Source organism: Macaca mulatta, chromosome 14 (assembly GCF_049350105.2).
Source record: "Macaca mulatta isolate MMU2019108-1 chromosome 14, T2T-MMU8v2.0, whole genome shotgun sequence".
Classification (NCBI taxonomy): domain Eukaryota; kingdom Metazoa; phylum Chordata; class Mammalia; order Primates; family Cercopithecidae; genus Macaca; species Macaca mulatta.
Genome location: NC_133419.1, coordinates 17,388,376 through 17,400,632, shown reverse-complemented (window position 1 = coordinate 17,400,632; position 12,257 = coordinate 17,388,376). Strand labels below are relative to the sequence as shown.

General features: G+C 42.2%; 1 protein-coding gene across 1 annotated transcript; it reads left to right on the top strand.

The window, feature by feature from the left end:
* Positions 1–11,052: 11,052 nt before the first annotated feature.
* On the top strand, positions 11,053–11,982 carry OR4B1 (olfactory receptor family 4 subfamily B member 1). The gene is given in 1 exon segment (NM_001194287.1): positions 11,053–11,982. A coding segment is annotated over 1 exon segment (930 nt).
* The last annotated feature ends 275 nt before the right edge of the window (positions 11,983–12,257 follow it).

Here is a 12,257-nt window from a genome sequence, read left to right as displayed (position 1 = left end):
TAGATCTTCCTCCATCCCTTTATTTTGAGCCTATGTGTGTCTCTGCACATGAGATGGGTCTCCTGAATACAGCACACTGATTGGTCTTGACTCTTTCTCCAATTTGCCAGTCTGTGTCTTTTAATTATAACATTTAGTCCATTTACATTTAAGGTTAATATTGTTATGTGTGAATTTGCTCCTGTCATTATGATGTTAGCTGGTTATTTTGCTCATTAGTTGATGCAGTTTCTTCCTAGTATCAATGGTCTTTACAATTTGGCATGTTTTTGCAGTGGCTGGTACCTGTTGTTCCTTTCCAGGTTTAGTGCTTCCTTCAGGAGCTCTTGTAGGGCAGGCCTAGTGGTGACAAAATCTCTAAGCATTTGCTTGTCTGTAAAGGATTTTATTTCTCCTTCACTTATGAAGCTAAGTTTGGCTGGATATGAAATTCTGGGTTGAAAATTCTTTTCTTTAAGAATGTTGAATATTGGCTCCCACTCTCTTCTGGCTTGTAGAGTTTCTGCTGAGAGATCCACTGTTAGTCTGATGAGCTTCCCTTTGTGGGTAACCCAACCTTTCTCTCTGACTGCCCTTAACATTTTTTCTTCATTGCAATTTTGGTGAATCTGACAATTATGTGTCTTAGTGTTGCTCTTCTCGAGGAGTATCTTTGTGGTGTTCTTGTGTTCTCTGTATTTCCTGAATTTGAATGTTGGTCTGCCTTGCTAGGTTGGGGAAGTCCTCCTGGATGATATCCTGAAGAGTGTTTTCCAGCTTGGTTCCATTCTCCCCGTCACTTTCAGGTAGACCAATCAGATGTAGATTTGGTCTTTTCACATAGTCCCATATTTCTTGGAGGCTTTGTTTGTTTCTTTTTCTTTAAACTTCTTTTCTCGCCTCATTTCATTCATTTAATCTTCAATCACTGATACCCTTTCTTCCACTTGGTCAAATTGGTTACTGAAGGTTGTGCATGTATCATGTAGTTCTCGTGCCATGGATTTCAGTTCCGTCAGGTCATTAAAGGTCTTCTCTACACTGTTTATTCTAGTTAGCCACTCATCTAATCTTTTTTCAAGATTTTTAGCTTCTTTGAGATGGGTTCGAACGTCCTCCTTTAGCTCGGCGAAGTTTGTTATTACCAGTCATCTGAAGCCTTCTCTCCACTCGTCAAAGTCATTCTACATCCAGCTTTGTTCTGTTGCTATTGAGGAGCTGCGTTCCTTTGGAGGAGAAGAGGCACTCTGATTTTTAGAATTTTCAGCTTTTCTGCTCTGGTTTCTCTCCATCTTTGTGATTTTATCTACCTTTGGTCTTTGATGATGGTGATGTACAGATGGGGTTTTGGTGTGGATGTCCTTTCTGTTTGTTATTTTTCCTTCTAACAGTCAGGACCCACAGCTTCAGGTCTGTTGAAGTTTGCTGGAGGTTCACTCCAGACCCTGTTTGCCTGGTAATCACCAGTGATGGCTGCAGAACAGCATACATTGTGGAACAGCAAATGTTGCTGCCTGATCCTTCCTCTGGAAGCTTCGTCTCAGAGGGGCATCTGGCTGTATGAGATGTCAGTTGGCACCTACTGGGAGGTATCTCCCAGTGAGGCTACTTGGGGGTCAGGGACCCACTTGAGGAGGCAGTCTGTCCGTTCTCAGATCTCAAACTCCATGCTGGGAGAACCACTACTCTCTTCAAAGCTGTCAGACAGGGACATTTAAGTCTGCAGAAGTTTCTGCTGCCTTTTGTTCAGCTATGCCCTGCCCACAGAGGTAGAGTCTACAGAGGCAGGCAGGCCTCTTTGAGCTGTGGTGGGCTCCACCCAGTTCGAGCTTCTCAGCTGCTTTGTTTACCTACTCAAGCCTCAGCAATGGTGGATGCCCCACCCCCAGCCTCGCTATTGCCTTGCAGTTCCATCTCAGACTGCTGTGCTAGCAGTGAGTGAGGCTACATGGGCACGGGACCCTCCAAGCCAGTTGCGGGATATAATCTCCTGGTGTGCCTTTTGCTAAGACCGTTGGAAAAGTGCAGTATTAGGGTGGGAGTGTCCTGATTTTCCAGGTACAATCTGTCATGGCTTCCCTTGGGTAGGAAAGGGACTTCCCTGTCCCCTTGTGCTTCCCAGGTGAGGCAATGCCCTGCCCTTCTTTGGCTCATGCTCCATGGGCTGCATCCACTGTCCAACAAGCCTCAGTGAGATGAACCCGGTACCTGAGTTGTAAATGCAGAAATCACCCACCTTCTGCTCATGCTGGGAGTTGTAGACTGGACCTGTTCCTATTTGGCCATCTTGAAACCTCCTCAGAACCTCATCTCAAATAAATAAAACTGCCTATTTGGTCTCTGATTTAGGGAGACTTGCGTATGCTCTGCTCCCAGAGCTGTGAGGTTTAGGTTAGAGTTCTTCAGGAGGTAGCTATAAAAGTTGGGGAACTTGATGTATGACATAAACCCCTTCTAGGGAGAAACAGGGACTTAAATTTTTTTTAAAGATCTTTTGTTTTATGTTCATTATGTACATTCTTTTAAAAAATATTCACAACAATTTTTTTATTTCAATAGTTTTGGGGGAACAGGTGGTTTTTGGTTACATGAATAAGTTATTTAGTGGTGACTTCTGAAATTTTGGTGCACCCATCACTTCAGCAGTGTACTCTCTACCCAATGTATAGTCTTTTATCCCTTACCCCCTTCCATCCTTCCCCTTGGGTCATCAGATGCCATTATATCATTCTTATGCCTTTGCATCCTCACAACTGAGCTCCCACTTATAAATGAGAGCATACAATGCATGATTTTCCATTCCTGAGTTACTTCATTTAGAATAATGCTCTTCAACTCTATCCAGGTTGCTACAAATGCCATTATTTTATTCCTTTTTATGGCTGAGTAGTATTCTGTGATATATATATATATATATATATATATATCCCATTTATTATATATATAGCCCATTCTTTATCCAGTTGTTGGTTGGTGGGCATTGAGGTTGGTTCCGTGTGTGTGTGTATATATATATCCCACTTATTATATATATCCCATTCTTTATCCAGTCATTGGTTGATGGGCATATAGGCTGGTTCCGTATATATATATATATATATATATATATATATATAAAATACATATGTGTGCGTGTGATATGTACATATGTCCCATTCTTTATCCATTTGTTGGTTGATGGGCATTTAGGCTGGTTCCATATTTTTGCAATTGTGAATTATGCTGTTATAAACATGTGTGTGCAAGTGTCTTCATCTTTTTCATATAATGGCTTTTCCTCTGGGTAGATACCCAGTGGTGAGATTGCTAAATTTCAAGCGTGCCACCATGCCTGGCTAATTTTTGTATTTTTAGTAGAGATGGTGTTTCACCATGTTGGCCAGGCTAGTCTCAAACTCCTGACCTCAGTTGATCCACCTGCCTCGGCCCCCCAAAGTGTTGGGATTACAGGCGTGAGCCACCACACCGGGCTGCAGTTTACGTTTTCTTGACACTCTTCTCTTTGTGGTGCTTGTTGCTCTTCTAGGTCTCACTTGGTGGCCCTCTGGAAGCTCATGATTCCTCTTTGTAACAAAGTGGCTACAGCAGTTCTAGACCTTCACTCAACACTATTCAGAGCAAATATTTCTCTCTCTTCTGGTATCTTCTGTTTATGATAGAATAAGCTTTTTTTTTTTTTTTTTTTTTTTCTGTAAATACCTCAAATGCCTTGCTGTCTCCCTGACTAGGTTACTTTCCATCCCTGAACCAAAGGGGTGGTTTTTGTAGATCTGCTTAAGCCAACCAAAGTCCATCTCTAGGTGACCAACATTATGCAAAACACATGGCTGGGACTGGGATGGTGTGCTTTCACCAAAGCAAAATCTGGGTAGTTTTGACAGCAATAGAAGAAAATAGTATGGAGAAAAGAATAAAAATGCTTAAGAAGGAAACTGCAGAGTTGCTGTCAACATTAAAGACAATGGCTGCAAAATGTTTGGGATAGTGTCTGGCACATAGTAGGTATCCTATAAATAGCAGTTATTTTATTATTGTGGCCATGATCAGCATCTTTATCACTTATGGGGTGTTTAAGACATCAGAGTCTAAGTGATCTTGAAGCGCAGAATGTTAGAACAAGAAGGGATGTGAAAGATAATTGAGACCAATTCTGTCATTTCATGGCTGTAAAACTACAAACTATGGGGGCAATGGAACTTGCCTAAAGTCCCCCTGCTGGCGGCCCCTGACCCTGACCTACCCTCTCTTTTCTTCTCCCTTCAGTTGCATATTTCAGTGGTTAACTCAGAAAACTCTCCTAATGTCTCTAGCTGCCTTCTCTCAGAGTATAACTACCAGATGGTTGGGACTTCCTAAATGTCTCTCAATGAATTAATTGAAACACATTTTGGAACTTTTCCTAACTCGCAGTTTATTGGCAAAGTTTTACACTAGAGACAAGAAATTCCATTGGGAAACTTAGTCCCCTGATTACAGCTGTGGCTCAATTTATTTCAAATAGTTCAAAGCATCTCAATGTTGAAAAACAGTCGTTGGTCTTCTAGCGAGTGGCTGGGTTTTCTAAACTAAAAACCAGAATTTAAAAATCATTATTTAGTTGCTTCCTGTAGTTTAGTTTTTTTCTGTTTTTCAATAGTTGATCCAGAGATTGGTCAGGGGATTGGTTTCCTGAATCCTTCCTTTTGTAATTTATCCACATCAACATAGGCTGTTCATTTTATGAAAGATCACAGGACCCAGGGAATTTTGTTGTGTGGAAGCAAGATTTACTTGTTCACTGGCAACAAAAATCATAAAGATCACTAGAAAGGAATCCCAGTGTCATGGAAAGAGCACTTATTGGTACCTCAGCAACTTGATCAGTAACTAATGAGTTGTGTAACTTTGAAAGATCAATTAAATTCTATGGCCCTTTGTTGCATCATCTGAAAACTAAGGATATTGAATGAATGGTCTACAAATTTATTCAGCTCTAAAATTGCTTTGATTTCACCTGGTGCCTTAGCTAAGATGAAGTGGTTTAATCTACTGGGGTGCCTGCAATGCAGATACAGAAGGTGAGTGGGAGATTCTTGTTCTGAAGAGGGGCTTCCTGTGCTCCAAGTCACACTCCTTCAGTCCTGTTAGCCCTGGACACCCCTCTGAATGATGAGCACTTGCCACGGAGGAAGAAAATTTTCCTCATCCTAAGGAGAAGGAGCCTGCCATTCCATTCTCTGTTCTAAGGCTGAATATTACCCAAGGAAGGTAGGTAATGCCCTATCCAGAAAGGGTTCTCAGGCACTGAGCATGAGTTAGAGGCGCCAAATCTCTGTATGATCTAGGGCGGTCACTTTCCCTCTCTTAGGCTCAGTTTCTGACTCTGTAGAAAGGAGAGGGGTGGACAGAATGTGTCTTCAAGTTCTTTCCAGCATTCACTTTCTGGGATTCCATGTAGTACCACTTGGGGGTCCGAGGCGGGTGGTGGGAAGGAGACCTTCTGATGTGGCTTTGAGCTCATAGCAATGGGTCTTCTAGGCTACCTCTCACTCACTATTTTGTCCCCATCAGATTTCTCTCATTGGGGCTTCACGTTAGAGGATAAAATTCTACCTGCTTAGCATTCAGATGATAATTTTCCTACCTAGGCTTTTACGTGTAATCCACGACCCCAGGGTGAGGGATTTATTTGGGAAAGTGCTGGAAGAAAAAGGAGGTAATTTGTTATCAAATAGCTGCCTTTCTCTTGGGGAAGGTGGAAACAGAAAGCAGAAAGAAATGTAAATAAATACCAGAAAATCTGAGCTAAGAAAAGCTACTATTTATGGAAAGCTTTCTATTTGCTGGGCAACCCTGTGAAGTACTTTATATATTTTATCTCGCATCTAATTCTTGCAACAACTATGCCAAATATAATTTGCTACTCTATTGAAAAAAAAACTGTTAATAAGGACACATGATAGGTGGGCGGTAGAGCTAAGAGTTGGCTCCCAATTTCAACACTCACCCTCTTTACCACTGCTTTAGACCAATTCCTGAGAAGAGTGAAAGGCAGCTTAGCCAGGGGTCCTTGCTTTGTTTATCTCTGTCCTTTAGAGGACCCTGAACCTCGAACTGTCTCCTCCACTAAAAGGCAGGTCACTTGCCCTTCTGGATTCATCACCTCTGTGCTCTCACAATGACTTCATTAAGCCATCTGACATAATTGTATTAAGTTCCTCTAATAGGCTTTTTCGTTTGCTTTTAAAATGTATATCATGTGGCCCATTATGGTAACCTTCTCAGCATAAGGACTCGTGTGTGTGTGTGTGTATGTACGTGTGTGTGTAAGAGAGTTAGCATTTTAAGTGAGATCTGGGCTATTCATGTCCAAGTAACACTGGACAAACCAAAGAACAAAAAATGTCTTCTGTAAAACATAATGATGTTAGGGTCCTCCCCACTCAACTCATAGAAAATAATCTAGAAGTAGGTAAAGTATCTCAATTTCAGCATGTGCGGCTTTGACCCAGTGCAGTAAAATGTTTATTTCTGAAATAAAAATGATCTACATTGTTTATAACTTTATATATTTGGTGAGAAAGAGTCTCAGGTAGGTTGTAAGAGGTCAACAGACTTAAAAGAAAACGTAGAGAGATAGCATTAAAGAATCTAGTTTTTTTCTTATCAATCTACTGGTTAATCAGTTTATCATCAATTAAAAGTCTATATATATACTGTGCACCATCCGTGAGGTTGACATTTAGGTGCTATGTGGGCGTAATAAACTTTGACTGTTTTTCTAAAGACAAACAGGTGACCATAAAACCACAGTGAGAGAAAAGAAAAGAGGCTGTATGAAGATAAAGTGTGTGCTGCGTTGTGTGCTTTCAACTGTAGGTGGTAGAAGAACTTCATTTATTCATTTAAAAATTCAATTAAATGAACATTTGCTGAGAAGTTATTAGGAGGATTCAGAGATGAATAAAGGCAGCAAAGAAGACAGATACAGAAACAGTAATTACAATAAAATATGCTAACTACTCCAGTAGAAATATGTAAAAAACATGGAAGAAGGCCGGGCATGGTGGCTCCTACCTGTAATCCTAGAGCGTTGGGAGGATCACTTGAAACCAGGAGTTTGAGGCCAGCCTGGGCAACATAGTGAGATGTCATCTCTACAAAAAAATTAAAAAATGACCTAGGCCTGGTAGCACTTGTAGTCCTAGCTACTCAGGAGGCCAAGGCAGGAGGATCCCTCAAGCCTAGGAGTTCAAGGTTACAGTGAGCTATGATCACGCCATTGCACTCCAGTCTGGTTGAAACAGTGATACCTTGTCTCAAAAAGAGTAAAACACAACAAAACACGGAAGAGGTGTTGCCTGGCAGTGCAGCGATGGGTGGTGTTTGACCTGAGTATTAAAACAAGAAGAAAAGTTAGTTAGAAAGTCAAGATATGCATACCAACCAAGCAGAGGGATTAGCTTATGCAAAGAGACAGTTTTTTTTTAGAATGATACATCGTTCAGAATGGCTGGAGTACAAGCTCCAGTTAAGAGTGACGGCAACTGAATCTAGAAAGGTGAGCAAGCTCCAGTTCTTGGAGAGTCTTAATGTCATGCTGATGGTATTGGACTTAATCTTGTAGTCAGTGGAAAACCATTGCTAGATTTCAAGTCAATGCATGGCTTTATCAGATTTGCATTTTAGAAGTATAACAATCATAATAGCTTACATTCTTTGAGGGCTTGCTATGAGATGAATACTGTGTGCCTTCGTGCATTTAGCAGAAGGATGACTTGAACTGATTTCTAGAGTTGAGAGCAGAGATGAATGAATCAGTGTTGAAGTAACCAGAGAAAGCTTCCTAGACAGCGGACATCGTAGACTAGCTGGCACTTGGAAAGGGAGGCAAAAAGGGATGATACATCAGGTAATGTGAAAAGTAGGAAAGATACCCCTGTGTTGGGGATCAACTTGTATTTATGAGAAGGTGAGGAGACCTCGAACTGAGATTGTGTGCAGTTTAGTACCCAGTAATGTGGGTTCGAAGGGGGCTGTGGAAATCTTGCAGAGGTTTCTAAAAGTCAGATGGAAGAATTTAGGATGGATTGCCAGCCAACAGGGAGACAACGGCAACTTCTGAATGATTTGGAGGTACCGAGGGAAGATGAAGAATTTCTAAATTGAGTGTGCAGAATAGACTGGGATGAAGACTAGGGACGTCTGGGAACAGATGGAGCATGTAGATGTCTGCGGTCATCCTCACATGAGTTTATGTCCTGCTTGAAGATGGCAGCTGCAGGAAGACAGAGGAGGAAACTGGTGAAATCAACAGGACATAAAGATTGTGTGAATATGACAGGTGGAGGAGGCATGAATTAGACGTGACTCCGTGGTTTCAAGCCTGAGGGACGGGGAAAGTGATGGTGCTGCTACAAGGCCCAGTGTGAGAGGGGTTTCTTTAGCTCACCTGCGCTGGGAGGGAATGACAGATTCCATAGCTTGGTCTCACCAGCTGCATTGCTACCTCCCATCCAAATCCCTGCCCTGGGACAAAGTAGGAGAGGGGAATGCCTGAGTCTCACACTCTGCTCGGGATCCTACATGGTTTCTTGGTCTTGTGTGATCCAGAAATGGTGGAAATGGAACATTCCCAATAACGTGGAGTTTCTAATGATGCTCCTGCTATTCACAGGGAGGGATTAGTAAATGAATTTGGCCAAATTTTGTATTGATCATGAGTTTTGATGCCATTTCTCCAAGGCCCTGGGGTGGCTAATCCCTTTCTCCTCTAGCTGAGGTGTGGTGGCTCTCCACTACCCTTATTTACATAGGCTTGGTTTCAGCCTATGTAACTCATAAGCTGTATTTCTTTAGGCAAGTTACTAAACTCTGAGACTCATTTCCCTGATCTATCAATTATCTACCTCAAAGAGGTAAAGGAAGAATTAAATGAGGGGATGACTGTAGATCCTGAAATACATGGCAGCAGCATCTGCAGTTGTGGTTGTTAGGAAGACAGTGACAATGAAGATGGTGAACATTTGGTAACCTCAATACTTACCATCTTCATCGTCATCCTAACAACCACGTGACAGCAAACATCAGGTAACAAGATGCTCTAGTTCCTCCAGGCCACCAGACCCCTTCGCAGCCTTCTTGGGTTGTTTTTGATGCTTCCCTTATTTCCATTCCTCTGCACTAGTAAGAGGGCCCATCTTGCTTTCTCTCTCCCATTCAGTTGTTTTCTCGGGTACCTCTTCTTTCTTTCTTTCTTTGCTTTTTTTTTTGAGACGGAGTCTAGCTCTGTTGCCCAGGCTGGAGTGCAATGGCCGGATCTCAGCTCACTGCAAGCCCCGCCTCCGGGGTTCACGCCATTCTCCTGCCTCAGCCTCCCGAGTAGCTGGGAGTACAGGCGCCCGCCACCTCGCCCGGCTAATTTTTTTTGTATTTTAGTAGAGACGGGGTTTCACCGTGTTAGCCAGGATGGTCTCGATCTCCTGAACTCGTGATCCGCCCGTCTCGGCCTCCCAAAGTGCTGGGATTACAGGCTTGAGCCACCGCGCCCGGCCCCCTTTTTTTTTTTTTTTAAACACCAGTTAATACTCCACTTCATCTCCAGTTTTAGCCAAGCACCTTACTGAGCATCTCTCAGCAGATTTTTACCTTGTGTTTCTCTTCAGATTTTCACGATGAGAGAAATTAGGGAGGAAAAGGTATTGAATCTATTTTCAAATGGAAGCACAAGTAGAAGAAGGAAAAGTAAGATGAATAAGAGACACTTCAAAATAATTTTATTTTATTTAATTTTTTTTGAGATGGAGTTTTTCTCTTGTCACCCAGGCTGGAGTGCAATGGTGAGATCTTGGCTCACTGCAGCCTCTGCCTCCCGGGTTCAAGCGGTTCTCCTGTCTCAGCCTCCTGAGTAGCTGGGATTACAGGCGCCTGCCAGCATGCCTGGTTAATTTTTGTACTTTTAGTAGAAATGGGGTTTCACCATGTTGGCCAGGCCAATCTCGAACTCCTGACCTCAGTTGATCCATCTGCCTTGACCTCCCAAAGTGCTGGGATTACAGACATGAGCCACTGCACCAGGCCTGAGATACTTCAAAATAGTTTTAAAAGCAGAGAAAATCTTGAAGGTTTTCTCTCCTTCATTTCATAAATGTGCTGTTTAATCATATGAAGTTACAAGCCTCCTGAGGCTAGAACCATATTCCATTCTCCTTTCCTATGTCCTGAGTTGCCTAGGCACGTGGTAGGTACTTAATAAAACCTTTGGTTCAAAGAGTTGTATTAAAAGAAATCCTGCACCTTCTGCTGACAAAAATGTTTGCTAATGGCAAGCAAACTGGAAGACAGAAACAAGCAAAATGGTGATGTCCATCTATTATATTCAAACTATTGTTCCATAGGGAGCTATACTCCAAACAGCTTCTGGATGTTCACTTAGCTCTCAGCTGCCAAAATTTTCTCAAAATGGTTGTAAAAATTCATGAAGCTATAGGACTGGGCGAAAACCATAGGGTCTAAAAGAATTCGGAAACTTACGTAGTTAATGTAAGGAAAACATCAAAGGTATTCTTTAAAATGGAGATATTTCAAGTACATTGGCATTTCTGGGGAATAAATAAATGGAGGAAACAAAAGAGTCAGGAGCAGAAGGTCACTATACAATCTCTAACACAAAGGCATGATCAGAGAAAATGGAGAGTAGGAGAAATGTTAGTAATTAATATAAATGGTTTTCATGCTGAAAGTGGTAATTTTTTTAGTGGGGTATACATGAAGTAATGTATGAGTTGGAGTACTATGATCTGGGAGGCTTGGCTAATTCACAAATTCTCTGAGCCTCAGTTTTCTTACTTGTTATATGGGGATCATAGAGGTTTTATGGGGTTGCTTGACCAGTGTCTTGCATAGGGTAGGCTATTGAGCACCAAATGAATAAACATTGACTATATAAATAAATAAACAAATGAGTCAGAAAATATACATGAAAGGGTTTTATTAACAGACAAGTGCTAAACAAACATGAAGGATTAGTGTTAAGATTGCATGTGCTTTGTCGCAGGGCTTTTCTCTGAGATCTGTCTTCTTCAAGTGGAATCCATGGCCAGTACAAGTAATGTGACTACGTTGATTTTCACCGGCCTTTTCCAGGATCCAGCGGTGCAGAGAGTGTGCTTTGTGGCGTTTCTCCCCGTGTACCTGGCCACAGTGGTGGGCAATGGCCTCATCGTTCTGACGGTCAGTATGAGCAAGAGTCTGGATTCCCCCATGTACTTCTTCCTTAGCTACCTGTCCTTGGTGGAGATCAGTTACTCCTCCACTGTTGCCCCTAAATTCATCACAGACTTACTTGCCAAGATTAAAACCATCTCTCTGGAAGGTTGTCTGGCTCAGATATTCTTCTTCCACTTCTTTGGGGTTGCTGAGATCCTTTTGCTTGTGGTGATGGCCTATGATCGCTATGTGGCCATCTGCAAGCCTCTTCATTATATGAACATTATCAGTCGTCAACTGTGTCACTTTCTGGTGGCCGGTTCCTGGCTGGGGGGCTTTTGTCACTCTGTAATTCAGATTCTCGCCATCATCCAATTGCCCTTCTGTGGTCCTAATGTGATTGACCACTATTTCTGTGACCTGCAGCCTTTATTCAAGCTTGCCTGCACCGACACCTTCATGGAGGGGGTTATTGTGTTTGCCAACAGTGGATTATTCTCTGTCTTCTCCTTTCTCATCTTGGTGTCCTCTTATATTGTCATTCTGGTCAACTTGAGGAACCATTCTGCGGAGGGGAGGCACAAAGCCCTCTCCACCTGTGCTTCCCACATCACAGTGGTCATCTTGTTTTTTGGACCCGCCATCTTCCTCTACATGAGACCCTCTTCCACTTTCACTGAAGATAAACTTGTGGCTGTATTCTACACGGTCATCACCCCCATGCTGAACCCCATCATTTACACACTCAGGAATGCAGAGGTGAAAATCGCCATAAGAAGATTGTGGAGCAAAAAGGAGAACTCAAGGAAGGAGTGAAAAAGAGCTTAGGGATGAAAAGTGATACAAAATGTATGTCTGATTACTCTCTGTTCTTGAAATGGATTTTGATTTTAGTGGGATATTCAAGAACGACAGAAACAAATATAAAGGCTTAATGATACTGCTGCTGTGATTCTCCTTAGCAACCGAAGACACTCGGTATCCTGGTGTAATGTTTGAAGGACAGAGGGCAGATAGCAACAATATCATGGGCTTGGGTAATATGAAGCCTCAAACTAAGTGCAAATGCAAAGGAGAACATGTGGACAAAT